General features: G+C 38.4%; 2 protein-coding genes and 1 long non-coding RNA gene across 10 annotated transcripts; 1 reads left to right on the top strand and 2 right to left on the bottom strand.

The window, feature by feature from the left end:
- Window positions 1-174: 174 nt before the first annotated feature.
- On the bottom strand, window positions 175-11,698 carry LOC126852666 (JNK-interacting protein 3). 7 transcript variants are annotated; one of them, XM_050597687.1, is made up of 19 exons: window positions 10,925-11,698; window positions 9,726-10,054; window positions 9,455-9,629; window positions 8,610-9,026; window positions 8,325-8,525; window positions 8,197-8,232; window positions 8,001-8,018; window positions 7,646-7,703; window positions 7,507-7,563; window positions 7,085-7,423; window positions 6,814-6,993; window positions 5,082-5,286; window positions 3,838-4,763; window positions 3,440-3,659; window positions 3,059-3,344; window positions 2,786-2,983; window positions 2,603-2,692; window positions 2,366-2,426; window positions 1,670-1,815 (listed from the first exon to the last, which is right to left on the bottom strand). In XM_050597687.1, exons 2-19 carry the CDS (start codon window positions 10,017-10,019, stop codon window positions 1,812-1,814), a joined length of 3,765 nt encoding a protein of 1,254 aa, XP_050453644.1. In that variant the 5' UTR covers window positions 10,020-10,054; window positions 10,925-11,698; the 3' UTR covers window positions 1,670-1,811. The 7 variants fall into 7 exon arrangements, with proteins under 7 accessions (XP_050453638.1, XP_050453639.1, XP_050453641.1 ...); XM_050597681.1 differs by lacking the exon at window positions 2,366-2,426 and having other exon boundaries at window positions 175-1,815; window positions 10,925-11,697; XM_050597682.1 differs by lacking the exon at window positions 2,366-2,426 and having other exon boundaries at window positions 175-1,815; window positions 8,619-9,026; window positions 10,925-11,696.
- On the top strand, window positions 5,293-6,651 carry LOC126852692 (uncharacterized). The gene is made up of 2 exons (XR_007687865.1): window positions 5,293-5,541; window positions 5,595-6,651. It is a non-coding gene; the product is annotated as an uncharacterized LOC126852692 (long non-coding RNA).
- Window positions 11,699-12,029: 331 nt separating the features above from the next.
- Window positions 12,030-19,292, bottom strand: LOC126852667 (dosage compensation regulator). Of its 2 annotated transcripts, none has more exons than XM_050597688.1 (9): window positions 19,023-19,292; window positions 17,704-18,205; window positions 16,875-16,921; window positions 16,571-16,806; window positions 14,773-16,417; window positions 14,325-14,692; window positions 13,973-14,242; window positions 13,641-13,886; window positions 12,030-13,418 (listed from the first exon to the last, which is right to left on the bottom strand). In XM_050597688.1, the coding sequence occupies exons 1-9, from the start codon at window positions 19,099-19,101 to the stop codon at window positions 13,050-13,052; spliced, it is 3,762 nt and encodes a 1,253-aa protein (XP_050453645.1). In that variant the 5' UTR covers window positions 19,102-19,292; the 3' UTR covers window positions 12,030-13,049. The 2 variants fall into 2 exon arrangements, with proteins under 2 accessions (XP_050453645.1, XP_050453646.1); XM_050597689.1 differs by lacking the exon at window positions 19,023-19,292 and adding an exon at window positions 17,353-17,470 and having other exon boundaries at window positions 17,704-17,831.
- Between the last annotated feature and the right edge of the window lie 277 nt (window positions 19,293-19,569).

Genomic DNA, 19,569 nt, shown 5'->3' with positions numbered 1-19,569 from the left:
ACTTTATAGCATATATATATATATATATATATATATATATATATATATATATATATATATATAAAATATTACTCTTCACATTTTAGAAAAAAACTATAAGAAATTCAGGCGATGCGATCTTTCGCAAATTTTCAATTCGATAAAAGGATTGGGTAGCTAAATCGCGGGATAAGATTTAGTTCTGTAACTTTTCCGTTTATTAATGCCGTTACACAACGCCACCTGAGCCAGGTACAATTCCGAGCTCGACATTAAAAGCCAGCTCGCGCGATAGTGCGTAGCTCTCTTATTGCACGTATCTAAATAGTCGAAGGATTGGGGGAATGTCATTTCGACGTGGCGATTTACAATTCAGTATCAATCCGGTTGTTATCGATGACGACTCGGCCAAGAGCGGAAAAACACAAGAGCATACGCGTTCGAAGCATAATTCTCGTTGTAAATAATATAAACAACACATAATTGGATCGTCGTCCCATTTCTTTGGCAGCGTACTAAAGAGTTGGAGTTATAAAGTTGTAAGAATATAGAGAGACCAGGGGGGGTGTCTTACATACTTATAAAATGACTCCGATCAAAATTAAATAACGAATCTAACACGCACGCACACACACACATGGGGCGCTATATAAACATTTTATTGTTATTTACATCATTGATGCGTCGCATTCCTAATAAATGAATCGTGTAAATCGCAGAAAAATTCTACGTTTCACCGGGCACGATTTGACGATGCTTGATCAAGAGAGAAGAGGAATATATATTATATATTAATTATTATTATATATAATTATGTATATATATTATTATCGTTATATTGCGCTCAACACGACGTACGCGAATAAAATTGATTAGGTCAGGAAAATAATATACTCTCTCCGACGAGGAAATTAATATTATGTTACACCTAAAAAGACTGCCTGAGATTGCACGCACCTTATTTCTCATGTATCGCGTGTATAAGCGGCGAAATATTCTGCCTGTCTTCGACAGGTACATGCGCGAAGTACTTTGAACAGATATTTATTACAGCAATGGAGCAATGTCATACACGGCAGCTTCAGACCTTATGTCGCGACCTGCAATGTCGCCATCGCATATTATCACAATTATCGGCAGAAAAATAACGCTCTCTATCCATCACGTAGAACGTGATATCTCTGAAATGAACACTCATCGCGAGAGAAAAATCTTTCGACAAGTATCGTAATTATTTAATTAAATAATTCGATCCTAAGACTCATTCGAATCATACGTATGTAAGCTTTAAGTTGATAAGGATACGATTTAATTACAAGATAAGCGAGAATATCGGAGATTTTGCATCGAAACTGTGCGAGGGACTCCAGATTGTATCGATACGATTTATAGACTTCACTCAAAAATCTCAATTTGCAGATTTTACTTATGAATCTTGTGAAGATAACTGTTTGATGATTTGGAAAAAAAAAAGATTTGTCTCTGCTCTACTAATATGAAAAATTGTGATAATTATCTTGGGAATTATTAACATATTCTGCTACGACCTTTATATATATGTATATCTAGATGTAGGTGTAGCACATTAGCTCGCAGCAAATATCAATGATTCGCAATTTATGATCCATTGATGATCCATTGACGACGAGTGTAATGTTGCACTACACAAAACTAAATCCTCCAGCGAATCCGCTTCCTCTTTAGGCTAGCCGTTCATTGGTAAGGGACACTGCACTTGCCACACAATCAGGTGACTCTGCTCGCCATGCTCCTCAGCTCCATTGTTGACCGTAGCGTTCGACCGATCCATGCCTTCTTCCGTCTCTTCCCCATCACCTATAAGAGTGATTATAAAATGTAAACGCTTCCACTAAAGCAAACAAGTATTCGAATGAAGGAGAGGACAGAATGAGTGGTGACATTTGTACACGACAGATGGAAAAGCCCAACCCCCAGAGAATAAAAGAAATAATGCATGATATACAATTGCATAAAAGATCAGAGTGCTAGATTCTTCTCTTCAACGAGAGAAGCGAGAGATCGGAGATTTTGCATCGAAATTGTGTGAGAATTTCCAGATTGTACTGATAAAGAATTCTTCTGAATTAATCTTGAACACGTTTGATGTTTACACAGGCATAATCTGTGTATGAACTCGATATCCCATAGTAATTTACGAATATGTAAAAAATGTATAAAAATGCTGTTGTTAGTCAAACTTTGTTGTATCGTGCAACAGTGGAAAATATTGTTCCATTAGTAAAGGATGCATCGAGGATTAATGACATGACGTTTATCAGAATAGATAAATAAATTGCTAATTCAAATTGAGATATAGAAGTCGATCAAATTCTTCTTGCGTCTCTCTCTGTCTCTGGGGGCATACCTGACCATTTGCCACACAATTAGGTGTGTTGCCACATCACTCTCGTCTTCAGCCTCATCCGCTGAAATTACAATAATCTGTTATCTAAGATGTGAATCGTGATCAGATCAGGAAATCCTTACTGATTTTCGCACAAAAGATAAAAGTTTACTTAATTTTTTACGCTACAGTTGGATTTATTTAAGACATGCAATTAAGAAAATCGCAAAATTTTTTTACAGACAAACATTTACTCACCGACCCTGAAATCGATATAACCCTCACCACCGGAGAGAACGAGCATCGCAGGTTGCGTCCCATCCGTCACCGCGCTCTGACCACCGTGACCTAAGAAAAAGATTTGATTTGAAAACGAGATTTAAAAAAATCTCTTGTGTAAAAAAAAAAAGATCGACGATATTCTGATTATTTGAAGCTTACCGGGTACAGCGACGAACATTTTGACGGCGTCCCTGTGTCCGTGAAAACTGAGTTGGGCATGGGCCATACTGCAATAAGGTATGAAGCTTCCCGGTGTGACACCTCGTTCCGACGCGAAGATCCTGACTCCGACGCCGGGTGCGTCGCCTTTATTACCGCCGGTCTGAACTCTGGACACCGTCATTGAACCGCCCGCGCCTGCAAGAGTATTATGGGAATATAGTGTCAATTTTGTCTGCCGACATCGTCTGCTTCAAGCTGCTGCAAACTTACTTTCCGACAGCGGTACTGAGATTATCACTCCGTTGCCGGTGCCAATCCACAGCCTATTCGAAGAAATAAGCAGAGCGGTAATGCGTACAAAGGAAAATCCCAGTTTTCCCGTACCGAGCATCTTGCTGACGTATGGCTCTATGTCGACGTCTTGAAGATGTTGATACGTATGAGCGTGATAGAGTCTTAACGTCGAATCTAGCCTGATGCTGATCCACACGCCGTCGCCCAGCCACGCCAATTGCCGCACCTGAGACTCTCTGCGAGGATGTGCGTCCACTGTGCACTGGAAAATAAGAATTTTATTAAATCGTCAGAATTTTCTTCTCCAATAATCTTTGCATGTTGATATCAGGTTGATGATGATTAAGGTTCTTATACCTCAAGTGTCATCGAAATAGGATCTATCACGTGGATCTTGTTTCTGTATCCACACCACACGGTTTTACCGCTAACTGCGGTCATGCATCTGATAGAGTGTTGAGGGCTACCAAGCGTAATCACATGATACTGAGACAGATCCCATTGTCCGTCCGCACCTCGACGGAATATTGCTACAGTTCCATCCGCTAAAGCGACCAGAACTCGGCCTTGTACGTGTCTATTGAGAAAAGGCTTTCATTAATCTCGCATCTACTTATGCAGGTAAGTTAATTTTGATCAACCACATTCTTTAGAATTAAAATTAAGAAAATTAAGAAATTAAATAAATTAAGTTGAAGGATTTTATCGCTTGAATTTTTGTATGTGTCCCCTCCATCACTGAAAGGATTACGTACACGATAGCTAATGCCGCGTCCTTCAATTTCACAGAATGCAAGCACACCGACCACTTGGCAACGGCAGAATGAACGAAAACCGCGCCGTTTTGGGCTCCGAGCCACATGGTCGGTTGTATGGATGACATCTTCTCGATGGGTGTCTCCTCCTTGATGATTTCCTCCTTCGCTTCCTCCTCGTTCACGATATCTTTGTCGTTCAATCGCGCAGGATGCGCTTCTACGTTGCATCGTACAAAGTGTACCTTGCCCAGATTCGCGGTTTCGCTATCTATACTCTCCAGACTCTGGGGCTCGTTCGTCGTGGAGTTCTGATCCATCTCGGCAGTTTTTTCGGTAGTATTCTCGTTCGCCTGATCCTCCGACTGATTGTCAGATTCGTTTTTATTCTTATCAACCGCAACATCGTTATCCGGATGATTCTTTCGACCGTTATTCTGCTCGGCGTTCTCATTCGCATTTGTAACGTCCTCTTGAGCACCGTTGTTGTTCTCGCTATCGTTCGTCGTACTGCTGCCGTTCACCGAATTGCGAATAGAGTTCTCGTTCGAGGATTGCGCATAATCGCTCTCCTTGGCACCGGGCACGCTCGCGATGCAGAGCAAATGTCCCTGACAAACATTGAACACCTCGAGAATGTCCGCCGGATTGTTCGCGTCTATCACGGTGACCTTGGACATCTTTTGGGTCGAAGTGCAGATCCACACGAGCGAGCTCAATTGTTGCTCCCATCGTTCCGCCTCGAGTCGCCGATTCTCGCTCTCCTGAAGCTCCTTGTCCAGATGCTCGACGGCGTCCTCGGCCTCCGTCTTCGCGTTGCCGATCGTTTCTTGGGCCTCGGCAGCGTAGAACACACTTCCGCCGACCATGCACCCGCCATCGCGCGTTTTACCGCCGCTCAGATTCACACCGGCGCCACACCAGATCTGATTGAAATATTTATTATTACAGTCAATAAAACTTGATATTTTTTTCTATATTCTTTTAAAAATATAAATATAATAATAAATATAATATAATAATAAATATAATAATAATAAATATATAATAATAAAAATATAAATATAAGGATAAAAATTTTTTTTGTGTGAATAAAACTAGATATCTCTAAATCATTCACATATTTTGATAACTAATTTAAATTATATTTTCGAAAAAAAAAGTATATTAAATATCAATTTAAATATTAATTTTACAATTTGAATCCAAAAAAAAGAAGGAAGGAGAGAGGGGATAATACGAACTTTCATGCCCGGCTCGGTTTCCTGCAAAGGTCGACAGTACACCGGCACTGGAACAGGGGGTTGTCTGACGGGAGCGCTTGGTTTTCCCGGTAAGCTCCATCCGTAAGCTTGCAGACGACCGTCCTCTTTCTTGACGTGAGCACGCACCTGACGATACTGCTCCCTTCGTTCGCTCGCGCGTCTCGCTACGAGCTTCTCGGACGATCTGCAAAGACGATACGAATCGTACCTTTAATTATTCGCACGCTCGCGAGTTTCGAAGGGAGAGGGAAAAAACAGGGGAGAAGATTGTCGAAACTTTTCCCCCGAGTTCTTAACAAACTGTGCGACTGTTATTGGCTGTACAATCCGATATCTCCGACCATCCATTTCACATACACATCTCTTCCATATATATATCCTCCGACCGTTTGATTCCCTTCATCTTCATAGCCAACAGTATATTCATTAGCGCATAAAGGTATGTATTATAGGTATAGATCTATGGATATATCTATTGTATATACTTTTTAGATTCTGATGTTGAAGCGGAAGTAGTTAGAAGTAGTTAGCGGAACAGATTTACCTGCTGACCAACAAGCATCCCACCCAAAGCCAGAAAAACCAGGTATCTCTTGATAACGCCACGAGGGAGAGGCAAGGTCGAAACCCGAACAACAAAAAGACCAAAAGCGCAGTAACAAGAGTGAAATAAAGGCCAAGTTTATAACGTAATCAAAACTTCATTTATTTCTGTCGATCAATAATGATCGCATATTATTATTTGTTCTTCAAAAATTGTACAAACTTGTATTTACAAAGTTATGTCTTTTCTTTGTTCAAACATTACTATGAGAAAAGTTAATGATCTATCTAATGGCATAATTAGTGCAAAATTATATTGCACTCTTATGAGCAATGTATACATCATGGTATAATATACAAATCATGCTAAAACTTAATAAGACTTGATTTAACGAATTCTTGATAAGAGATTTAATTGTAAAAATAAATTAATTTATATTAATTAAAAAAGAACGAGAAGAAAAGGAATAATTTTAATATTTTAAAACGATACAGTATTTCAATTTCGATAATACTATTAAAATCTGATAAAAAATCTAGATGTTTGTAAAAAGAGTCAAATTGATGATTACAAAATTAAGCAAACATTGGTTAACACATATACTGCAAATCCCGTCAATTAACTGGGTAAATTATTCAGAAAAGACTCACGTCTCTTTAGTGCAATTGAGACTAATACCGTGAATCGTGACATGATTACGGATCCCAACTGACCAAAGAGGATTCTAATCTGCAAAGATGAGCAATTCAGACAATTATATATACGAAGTTCTTTTAATAAATTCTGCCCCGTATGAATTATAAAATGGCATTACCTCTTTTTCCGCACTTGTCATTACAATTTTGATGATAAGAGAATATCGGAGTAAAAAATTACGCGTTAATCATGTTGTAAAATTCTCACATTCGCGAGAAATATTCTTCTTGGAGCAAAAAGAAATTAACTCATTAAACAGAAAGATGATCAAATAAAAAAAAAATTAAAAAAATTAAAAAAATTAAAAAATTGACGTAAATTGTATGAGAAAAAAACGAGAACCTATACAAAAAACGAACTAACGTAACGAACTAACAGATGAAAATCAGGCAGATCTCGATGCGTTTCACGTCGATGTATAATATATATCTATCTACGTGCATGTGTAGTAAAATTTGATTGATTTCTCACATGGTGTCTCCTTGGTCGAGAAAATCTTGGCGACTTTTCAACGTACGTCTACGCATAGCGTCCAAGGGCGGCGCCGGAACGACCTGATTCGCCGGTGCGCTGTACCGCACGTGCGGTAACGTATGCGCTGAACGCACCAACGTCCCTCGATCGGCCGGGCCTGTGAAGAGATTACTAAAACTGGAATGAAAATGATGCGCGAATTAATCGTTTCTTTATCCTTCTTGCTTCTCTTCTTCAGTCCGACAAATACGTTATTGAATGTACGTACAACTTCCATACGGAACCTCCCTTCCCACCCGAGATGCTAGAAGGGACAGTCTTGCTGGCCCTTATCATCTCCGTCCACCTGACAGCGTCTTGAAGTTCGATGAAGCGTTCCTTGTACTGATTCCGTTCCATGAGCACCCTCGCCATCTCCACTCGCGTGAATCGCTTCCTCTGGGACAGAGGCACGTCCTCCTCGTCATCGCTCTTCGTCGCTTTAGCCGCCGCCTCCGCTTCCTCCTTGGCCTTCTTCAGTTCTTCCTCGAGAGCGGCGATTCGTTGCCGCAATCGTTCCCGCGCCTGCTGCAAGCCTCGGACCTCCTCTCGCAAAATCTCTTGCTCGCTGAGAAAAAAAATATGTTAAAGTTTTTAATAATATATCTAAAAATTATATTTACATGTTGCAATAAAATATATTTAACCTACCTCGTCAATTCGTCCACTTTAACAATTAGGTCATCTTTGACGACATTAAGTGCGTTTCTATAAAAAGATATTAAATGTTGAACTATTTCGATATACATATAAAGATTATATTACTGTATATTAGTAATAAAGCGCTTACTTTGTCGCTAGCAATTCATTGTTCTCCATAATAAGATTTTCCACTTCCTTCCCCATACCTGTAAAAAAAAAAAGAACTGATAAATGTTCCATAAAACAATAAGTCTAGAAATAAATTAAATATTTTGTACAATTTAAAATTTTTCTCTTATATAATTATATACAATATTAGAAGAATTAGAAGAAACATTTTGCAATAAACAATATCCATAACTGTATTTATAAACTTTTATCAATAACTGATTATCATATGGGAAGCATATTTAAGAATAACTGTCTCATCCACATATTTAATGTTAATAATTGGAAAAAAACGTATATGTCATATAAGGAAATAATATTAGCGTATATCTTACCAAAGAAGTTGTCATTGACTGCACGATAAGTTAGTGTCATGCGATCGCGCGCATTGCAAGTGTGACACGAGCCAGCATAGGACGCAGAAGCAAATGAAAAAATGAGGACATTATTAGAAATTATTAACTTGAAAGATGAATGAGCGATATATATATATGAATTTATTTAGAATATGTATATAATGAATGTGCGTACCTGATGAAGCATATTCACCAGGATGTACCAAGCTTCCTAAAATGAAACGAGTGTATCGGTTTAGTTTTGCCAAGAAACAAACTTTGAGATGCGAGTATGTTCCTGTAATGTACGTGAGAATGTAATACCAGTAATGTCTGCGCCCTCGTCCATCTCGCCTAGAGCATCAGCATCCTGGAAACTTAATTCCTGATACAATGTATTGCCGCTTCGTTGCTCCCTTTCGGTTCTGCTCCTACCTCCCGGCGTAGTCGCCAGCTTCTCCGTGCCGGCGGTCGGTGTCGTTGGTGTCATCAAAGTTGGTGGCATCTCCGTTTCTGGACTTTCGTCTGCGGAAATGTGACACTCTTAGAATTTGTTGAGTTGTCAAGCCGAGAAGGATCTTTCGCAACAAGATATTTTATCAAACATACACAACATACGTCTAGATATAGCCGTAGTCTTGTTCTCTTGCATCGGCTGATCGGTCAGCTGACTCTTATCGGACGTTTCGATGGCGGCTTCGCTACTACTATCCAACATTTCGGTTCTCAAGTTGGCGGTGTTCGGTACAATATCCTCGTGAACATCCTCGGAATTCATGCTAGCCTCCAGGCTCTGAAAACCGTAGCTGAGTGGCCCGGAGCTGCGCGACATATGAGCAAGACCTAGGGAGGGTAATCGTGATGGCGCACGACTTGCAGACACACTCTCCAATCTTTCCGTGCTACCGACCAGCATTTTCGTCCTCTCCATATAATCGACATGGGTCTTGAACAATTCTGTATATCTGTCGTGTAGCCGGGAATACTCGCGCTTCAATTCAGCTTCTTTTTCCTCAAGCCGGCCAACTGTGAAAAAATATTAGTATGTAATTCAAAGTATAATCCGTGTGAGGCAATTTTTTAAATAGACAGAATATATCCCATATTTTAAAAAACGTTTCATGAAACAACTAACGATAAACAATTAACACAAGCAACAAATTCAATAAGCAACAGAATCTTTAACTTGAATGATAATATCACTTATTTTGAATAGAGAGCAAGCATTCATCATCAATACTACAAAAGATATGTATAATTATTTATCATGAAGTGTCAATCACATACAAAAAAAATGTAAAAAAAGTGAAGAAATAACGCGAATAAAAAGAAAATAGATTTGTATCCCATATTTTTTGCACAGCCCCTATTATACAGTACATACAAGAATACGCACATATATATAAAAATACGTAACATAAAACAAAAAAAAAAAGAAAAATCTTCTACTCTACTGTAGAGGGAAGAACTGTGAATGGGTAGACTGGAAACGCCAATGGCATTTGTACCGTGATCGTGGGAGTTCTTAGTCTTCAGCTCCAGCATTCTTACAATAGATTCCAAGCTATCAATCTTCGATAAAAGCTCCTTTCTCTCGTCCTCGGTTATATCTTCCAGTTCCAGAAGTTTCTGAGATAAACGTATTCGTAGTCGCATTATTATTTCAATGGCAAATTTATAGATTTTAAAGATTATCTATGAAAAAAAAAGAAAAAAAAGCATTACCTGATCTGACGCCTTTCTCAATTGCTTCTCCCTTTCGTACTGCGTGACGAGCTGCTCGTTGTCCTCCCTCAATAGCTCTAATTCTACCTCCCGCTCTTGATTCTCGGTATAGGATATATCCAGGCATTCTAACACATTGACTAGCAGGGGCATCAAGTCTTTCACTACATCCTCATCGTATCTCGCTATCATCTTCTCAAATTCCTGATAGATGCTGCCCGCCAGAGACTGCACCTTCTCCGACATGACAACATGACTATCCTCGTGCGTGCCGTAGACCGTTTCTTGATCCATCTTGACCAGTGTTTTATGTATGTATATCTATATACCTATGGAGGTAACACAGAGATATGTACAGATATGTGCTTCTAGCTTAAATGGCCAAACTTAAAATATGAATTAAAGATCTCAAGACATAAATAATTTTCCTCTGGAAGTATGCTAGCAAATGCTTTGTTCAAGAGATATTGACTTTTTAAATTACAAAACTATAGAAATGAATAATGTCAAAATGTCTCTTTTTTTGTTTTGAAGATAAAAGGTCATTAACAGGCTTGTGTTTGCACAGTAAACAAAGCTAAAACAAAATTAACAATTATGATCCAAGCAAGTAAGGAAATTATAGATGCACAATGTCAGCCAGCCACTTGTTCTCTCATTAATAAGTGAAATGCTTGTCTCCAAGCTAGAGGGTATTATTTTCAACAAAACATTTAATAATTAAATTTTGATTATTGTAAAACAATAAAGAGAATAAACCTAGATTATTTCAAAATTATTCCTATAATTCTATAACTTAAGAAGTCAATATCTCTTGAACAAAGTGTTTGCGAGCATACTTTCAAAGAAAAATTATTTTTGAATTTAGGATTTCCAAAATCCTAAATTCATATTTCAAGTTTGGCCATTTAACCCTGCATAGCAATGCAATTTGTGCAACCAGCTGAAGAAGCAATATCATCACTATTGGCTCAACTCCAATTTCTATGTATTAATATATATGTGTGTGTATATATATATATATATATGTGTGTGTGTGTGTGTGTGTGTGTGTGTGTGTGTTAAATTACTTAACTCCAAAAAATTATAGAAATATAGAGCATGATTTGAATATTTCTTTCCCAATAAAATCTTGCTCTTTGGTCAACAGAAGAGCAATAAAAAATAGGAAAACCGCGATAACGTTCGCGCTACTCAACTCTTTGGACTCGATACAGTTATGTTGCAGACTTTTTCACAGCCAGTTGAAGAAACGAAGGGGAAAATCCCGCTCTCTCGCTAACGTGACTTAGGTCGACCTTAAAGAGCGCCGAGGAGCGCACATGTCTGGCCGCGAACTGTCAACGTAGCATCAATCGGTAGCACTATTCATCCGTCCACCTCGTACAACGTACATTAGACGCATAACTATGCTTATAACTATAACCTCGAGCACTCTTCTTGAACTATCGTTCAAGGTTCACGCGGGGAGTACGCTAGGTACTGGTGGTGGTGTCCTTTCGTTGGGCGAGTGTTGTCGCGAATGAACGACGATGTCTCATCTCCGTTTCTGTCGTATCCTATCTGAGAGCGTTATCGTTCTCCCTGCGTTGCACCTCGAAGGAAGGACTCGTCATCGTCGTCACCCTCGTGTCACTCGTGACGTTTCGTAACCACCAACCGCCGAACCATCGCGAGATCACTTCTTTTTTTTTTTTTTCTTTTTGTCGTCTTGCGTTGAGCGCGACAGTCGCGGGATAAGTCTATCTCGGCACTCTCTCTCTCTCTGTCTTTCGGACTTGACGTTCACTTGGCAAATGTCAATTTATGATAGTTCTCACATCGCGCGGATTCTCGCAATTTTTCGTCGGCCACCTGCTATTCCACGAATACGTATGTTCGAAAAATAAATCCGCGACATATCTCCGTCCGTAATGATATCGCCTACTCTCTCTCGGTTCACTTCCGTCAGATGGCCGTGACGTCATCCGATGCTCTTGCCGCTGCGCGAGTTGGCAATGAATTGATTGATAACTGACGCGAATTAGGATCGTTTTTCATTAAATTTCAGATTAAATATCATATTTATAATATATATATATATATATATATATATATATATATATATATAATTATATTATATATATATATATATATATATATATATAATATATTTATATTATATTATTAAATATATTATTAATTATATATTATAACATCCTCTAATTAATTCTTTATTCTAAATTCTTTAATTAACATTGTCTTTTTTTATCTAATAGTAGTCAAAATTACGATCTACGAACATGCGGTTTTATATAGGAGAAATGAGTATATTATACATTTATTTATAATTGTGATATACACAATACATCAAGTTGATTATTAAAAAAAAGTATGTGTGTATGTTTAGACCACATATAAATTTCATTGATAATAATATCGAAATTATATCCGACATAAGCTTAAGCTTATGTTAGCTTTTTTCATATCAGCTTGATAACACTCTGCATCAGGATGTTTTATGATTCAAAGTTCATACATTAAGAACTAAAATCATTGAAAGTTGATGTGATTTTTTGAAAAAGGAACAAAAAAAGACAAAAAAGAAAAAATTTAATTTAACTTGTTCATTTACAAATGCAAATTACATATTTTTCAAAATTATCTCCTGCAAATTTAATAGTCCTGCCCTACATAAAAGCGATCACTGTTATCTCATGCGACTTGACACTACCGTGTCTCTTGATTTAAGTATGCTCCACCATACCAAGTGTTTCTTATTTTATTTCTTATTTCTTATTTGCTTTACCACATTGATAATTCTGTTCACAAGTTCATCCCTATTGCAAGATTGTTCTGCATAAACAATATCAGACTGACAGAAAATGTTTCAAATATTCACATAAACTTTCAATGGTTGTAGTTTTGTTAGGAAGGATTTACAGACATATATGTTTATTAAATAATTTCAATTCTAAATGACTTCAATAATATGCCCTTAATGTATGGACCTCGAGTCGTGGGACATCCTGTATATACAGAATGTATCGCGTAAGAATTGTACGAACGAAATACGCGGATTTGAGTCCTGGTGCAAATGTAAAATCGAAAATGAAATTTTTCCATACAAGACATTTTGAAAGTAATTTTCTCCAAGATGAAGTCTTGTATGAAAAAATTTTATTTTACATTTTCGATTAACATTTGTAGGAGAAATCACATTCTGTGTCTACTACGATTTACATCCTAGATACACCCTGTATAGTCTATAAATACATATAGCACTATAATGGATAGTGATAACGATCAACATACTGCAATAATATCAATGCCGTAAAATATTAATTAATATCGGCCACGAAATCCTCCTCCGCCGCCGCCGACGCCGCGGTCGCTCCAGTTTCCCCTGCGACCACGTGGAACGTATCCCCTATTGTTGTAACCTCCTCTGTTGTATCCTCCGCCGTAACCGCTGGAGTTACTTCCGAAACCATCACCACTACTCCTACCATAATCATCACTATTTGTGAATGGTGTTCCACGATAACCACCGTTTCCACGCATCATTTTCGAAGGAGTACCGGAGTGATGGGAGTGAAAACCGGTCATAGGTTCCCTTGGTGGACGACGCGATTGAAAACTGCCTCCGGTAATTTGTTCCATTTCGTGACGACAAGCGTTCATGCTGCATAATGATTTAATCACGCTCAGCACCTAATGAACGAGAAGTGATTTTCTTTTATCTCAGCACATTATCGTTAAAAGATATACTAGATATTATTAACTATTAGATGCATATTTTTATAGATATTATTTTTAAAGATATAATATAAAAGAGATGTTATATTACTATTATTACTATTATTATTATTATTATTATTATTATTATTATTATTATTATTATTATTATTATTGCCGATTTCGATTCTCGTATACCTTCTCCTCGATGGGGCTCAACTCCAAAATTGTTTCTGGATCTTTAGATGCTCTGACCACGAGACTCTCCAGTGCGGGCCGTAGAGCGACTATGGCCGCTGCGTGTTGCGGATTCATGTCCAAATTGATCCAATTGTCTAGCCTAATCACGCCGTCCACGTATTCCACTTTCCGGGATCCGAACAGCAACAGATGAATAGGCGATACCATGGTCATTTGCTTGCAAGACACGGCTCTCGTACGAATCTGAAGGGAAAAGATGATAAAAAGAGGGGATATTCAACAGACGAGAAGACAGACGCTATATCGAGAGAAACGAGCTTTATACTTACTTTCTCGCCGAATACGAAGAACGGGAACGGAAAGTTTTGCTCGAAGTTGCTGCAGTTCACCGATGTCTTGTGAATCAGCGCGGCTTTCGATTCCGTGGTAAGAACTTTCCGTTTCTCCTTGTGGAAGCACACATTCGGGTAAAGGCCCATGCATAACAGCGCGGTGATAGTGTCGAGACGCGGATCCGAGACCGCTTGATAGTTCAACGGAGTTGGGCACAGGGTCTCCTCGGGAAAGCCGGCACTTTGCAGCAGCGCTTGTAGCTGGTTCTACGCGTAACAAGAGATTTCAACAGAGTCACATCGATACGATAACGTACAAGAAATACGACGCAACTGCGATTCCACCGACCTTAGCCTCCCATGTGATTCGTAAAGTTGGCAGACTCAGGTTCTTCGACTCGCAGAAAGCCTGTTCCGCCCATTCACCGTTGGTTCTCGCCTCTTCCCAGGCTTGAAAAGCGTGAAACATAGCGACGTGATCACTGTACCTCGCACCGGCGAACCACTTTTGCTGAGTGGTCAGTCTTCTCATGTCCGGACCCATGTTGTACACCTCCGGGAAAGTGGTGCTGTTCGCGGCCATCGTCGAAAGTGCGTCACCCACGCGAAACATACAGCCCAGAATCATCATCTTTCCCAGTCGCGGTTCTATCGGTAAACGCGCCAATATCTTGCCGAGAGGCGTTAATTCGTCGTTCTTGTCTAAGCATTTCATTTCTGTAATTGAGACATTTATAAAGAAAGTGATTCTCTAGAGTTTGGGAGAAGATGAAAATGTATAGAAAGCGGATACATACCTCTTAATACGACTTCCGCTTCGATCACGGCGTCGATGGGAGGCGGCTCGATCGCCTTCGACAGGAATTGGCCAATATTGCCTAATCTCAACAGTTTGATGCTCAATGCCAGTTCGTGCAGAGGCGTTCTGAACATTTCCGGTGTCATGTGCTCGTCCATCTTATTAAATCGAGCTCTCGAGCACAAATGGAAACAGAAACCGGGCCTGACGCGACCCGCTCTACCCTTGCGTTGTTCCAGATTCGTTTTACTGGCCCAAACGGTCGCGTAATTGGTCATATTATTGTGAGACGTGAACAACTTCATTTTGGCCTTGCAAGAGTCTATGACGTAGACGACGTCGTTGATCGTAATCGAAGTTTCAGCAATGTTCGTGGATAAGATGATCTTCGTCACAGAAAGTGGTACGGGATCAAAGACCTTACGCTGATCCTCTCTCGGTAATTGCGAATGTAACGGGATAATCAGATAGGACGATCCGCCAAAGATGGGATGTTGCTGCAAGTGTTTCATCAATGCGAATATCAAGTTCCAACCAGGTAGAAAGATCAACACAGCACCTGGGACGTCCTGCCTCTTGATATACATAAGTATCGCTTCTATTAGCTCGAAGCTTATCTCCTTCTCCGTCAACTGCGCCATAGCGTTCTTCGTTTCGACAGAATAGTCATTACCGATAACTTTATTCAGATTTTCCTCCGGCTCTCCGTCCGCGGTCGGTAAGTCGTCCGAGTCCCTAGATTTACGTTTCCCGGAAGCTGTCGGCGGAATGAAACGCGTCAATTCTATGCAGTCTTCCAAGAAGTATTGCTGCACGGGATACGCTCTGCCAGGAACTTCTACCACGGGACAATTGTTGAAGTACTCGCTGAACAGCGTCGTGTCGATCGTAGCTGACATGAGAATGATCCGGAGATCGGGATAAAGATGGATCATGTCCCTGAGCACGACCATGATGAAATCCGAGTTGACATCTCGCTCGTGGATCTCGTCAACGATAACGTGCGATACGCCTCTGAGACCGCCCTCGAGTTTCCTCAAGAGTACGCCGACGGTGCAAAACATCACGCTGGCGTAAGGTCTTGGCAAACACGATTCGAATCTCACGGAATATCCGATCGATTGTCCCAGGGTCTCGCATCTCTCGATGGCAACCCGATCAGCCACGGATACGGCCGAGATTCTTCTCGGTTGAGTGACAACTATGCTGCAATAAGCACCCTGGCCAGACGCGATGTAATCGTCGAGGATGAATTGACAGACTTGCGTAGTCTTACCGCATCCTGTATTACCGCGTATGATGATGATCGGATTGTCGTTAATGGCATTCATAATCTCGTTCTTCTTGGCGAACACGGGCAGATTGGATCTTTCCTTGATGCTCGTCTGCAAACTGGGATCCTGTTGTATCTTGTCGCGTTGCTCGTTCATCAGATCTTCTGACAATTGATCCAGAGACGTTGAAGCCAATGGCCCCTCGTCGATATTACATCCGGTCCATGGATTCCAATTTGGCTGAGGTGGCGACCAGCTTACGACACCGGCTGGTTGCGGTACAGAAGATATAAAGTCGTCCAGAACTTGATTCGTCAATAAAGACACACCGGTATTTGATGCGTTATTTTCTTCTTTTACTGTAGGCGGCTATATTATATGAACAAACATTTAATTTTTTATCATAAATTTAATCTAAAATGCTTTACATGCAACACACACATGCAAACATATCAATATACACAATATGTATTTTATATGCATATATGCAGTATTCTTGCAGTAGACAATAATAATTAATACCTCTTTAACATCGATTGGTTTTATATCCAAATTCATTAAGACATCTTGGATCTGACTTTCCAATTCTGGCGAAATTTTAACAGGATAGGGTTTCATCTGTTCAGCATCTTTATTCTTTTTTAATGTACCACTAAATGGTTCAATAACACCTAAATGATACAGTTGACGAACAATAGACAAAGCACAGCTTTTAGATGCTGTTTGTTTATTTGATCCAGTTTCACGACCAGTTATACCTAAAACATGTTGAAGCATTAAATGATTTTAATGTAACCAGAATTATAACAAATAATAATTAACATACTTCGTCCAAGTTGTTTTACATAAATTGACATCTCTGCCATAAAACTCCTGCCGAAAATATATTTTTTATTATAAATATTATAAACTATGTGTGTTATGTAACAATAATGTATCATCAATGCATTTAATTAAGGGAACAAGTGTAAAAAAACAACAAATAACAAATTATTGAATAAAATAAATATTTTTAATAAGATGCTTCAAATAATTCAGTACTACAATCGAAACTCTACAAATAAAAAATGCTTTACAATAATGTTTTGGAATAAATTGAAAAATAAATTTGCAAATTTTATTATAAAACTATGTATTTGAAGTTAATATATATTTTTATCAATAATTTTTTATAAAATTCATTAAGCATTGCTAGTATAAAATGTTCAATTAATTCCCTTCTTACAAAATAAAAAATCCATTTCAAAGTTTATTGTTTATTCCACTTATTCTCTCAATTAATTGCAAAAATAACAGTGACTTACCATTTGAAGATGTTAGAGACGACCACATTGGAGTACATTGAAAAGTTTCTTTATTTAGTCGCACCAAAACCATTATTAAATCAGTTTAATAAAAGTTTTGGTTTAATGCCATCGTCATCTGCGTACAAGAGAGTCAAAATTACTCTTTTGCACCAGCTTTAGATGTAAGCAAACAATGTACTCCAAAATAGCCTTATTAAAGTTCAAATGGTACAACAATCGACAAGCGATTGTTTAGAAAATAATAAATATATATGTGTGTGTGTATATATATATATATATATATAAATTGAACAATCACTGCATCATAACGCCAATCCAATGTGCTAGAAAATGACTCCGTCTCCATACCTCGTATGATCAGGACCGACCGGGGTATACTTGTAATCGGCATTAATTTTGTTTGTTTGCATGAATTGATGAAGCTTAGATTTGGCGTTTTCTATCGTCCAGTTTCCGTGTATTCCGGAGTTTACGTCAACGTCCTCGGCATCCTCCACTCTCTTTTGATCGGCCAATCTATCCATGTACGTATAACTATTCTGGCCGTGCTCATTGTAAGGCCTGTACGCTTGGCCGATGTCATTGGGACCCATGCCACCTTGGAACACCGATTTCACCGGCGTCGAGATTTCCGGCTTGAAGCCATGATCCGGCGTCATCGCGCCCGACAATGTCGCGTTATCCCTCGGCACGTCGTTCGAATTTACACGGTTTGTACGTACTAGGTAATTGACGTAATCCTTGGCGGCGTTCCCCTGCGCGTCCTTCTTGTTGGTCGAGTTACCCGCACCGACATAGTCGAACCCGGGTACTCGCAATTCGCAGAGGAAGCGTTGCCTGTGCTTCGGACCTGTATAAATTACAGAAATGTATACCACATGTACAATCCCTCAATAAGATCGAAGAGACAATCTAGTATACGATTGCTGCTGATAACATTAGTTTATATTAAAACAGATAATTATATGATTTTTGACATGCGTGTGCGTGTGAACATATTTTAACGAGAAAAAAATATTATCAGTGATTCATAAATACTTGTACAAAGTTTTATGGGTGAGTTCTCCATATGTAAAGAAAAGAATGTCCTATACATATATGCTCGATAATGTCTTTTTTGATGAATTTATGAGTTATATATGAAAGATTACATTCAACTCAGTACCATGGCCTGACCTAAGTCCATTATATTTTTATCTGTGGAGATTCTTAACAGTCCTAGTTTATGCAAATAAAATTGTAAATGAAGAAACGCTTCATCAAAATATTTTATAGATGCCTGCGAAAACATTCGCAACTGTCATGGAAAGTCATTCTTTTAAAAGATGCGACAGTCTAGATCCAATGTATCTATGCGTGCATTGAGAAGCAGGTAAAGGATTTTAAGTATTTGTTGTGAATTAAGAATAGATAAATAATTGAACTGAAGATGATTACATTAGTCATGTATCATTGTAGATATATTTTGTCATTGAAATCTTTCAATTATAACTCGTAAACCAGGTATTTTTGGACATATGTTTATGTGACATTTTTTTCTTATCTTTGTGCGAAAAACTCATCCCTAAAGTTTGTAGATAAGTATTTCTGAAATCAGCCTATAAAGTTATAATTATAGTAAAATATTGCAGAAAAATATTTTTTTGCCTCACTCTATTTTTCCTTACCTGTTTGTCTAACATCAAATTGTGGTTCTTTGCTATTTTTCGCACACCACTGATGGAAGAAGGATTTTATGTCTCCCATTTTGTGAGCTTTCTACCTCTTTCTCAAGAATCAATTATATAACAAGCTAGTTTGTTATATAGGATGCGAGAATTATAAGCAGAAATTGTCCTTATATTTCCATCTCGCAATTAGCGATGTGTTAAATCGTATGGTGGCCTAAATTAAGTCTCAATCCAATCTCCAATCTAATGATTCAGCCTTTCCTCAAATCTCGCATCAAACTCTAGAGGGCACCATGAATTTTATCTACAATCGATATTCTGTCATGAGAAAGTAAACAATTACAAAAAAAAAAAATAAATTATAAATATATATTATTTTCTATAATTTTCTAATTTTCTCTTTAATATTTTCTATAAATATATATTATTTATATTAATTATTCGTATTTATTATTAGTTTATATTAAAACGAATAATTATTATTTTTGATAGTTGTGTATGAAAACATTTTACTATATTGTAATGAGAGAGATATATCTTATAA

The sequence above is a fragment of the Cataglyphis hispanica genome, chromosome 11, assembly GCF_021464435.1.
Source record: "Cataglyphis hispanica isolate Lineage 1 chromosome 11, ULB_Chis1_1.0, whole genome shotgun sequence".
Taxonomy (NCBI): Eukaryota; Metazoa; Arthropoda; class Insecta; order Hymenoptera; family Formicidae; genus Cataglyphis; species Cataglyphis hispanica.
Note: the sequence above shows the minus strand (reverse complement) of the source record. Positions and strands in the feature narration are given on the sequence as shown.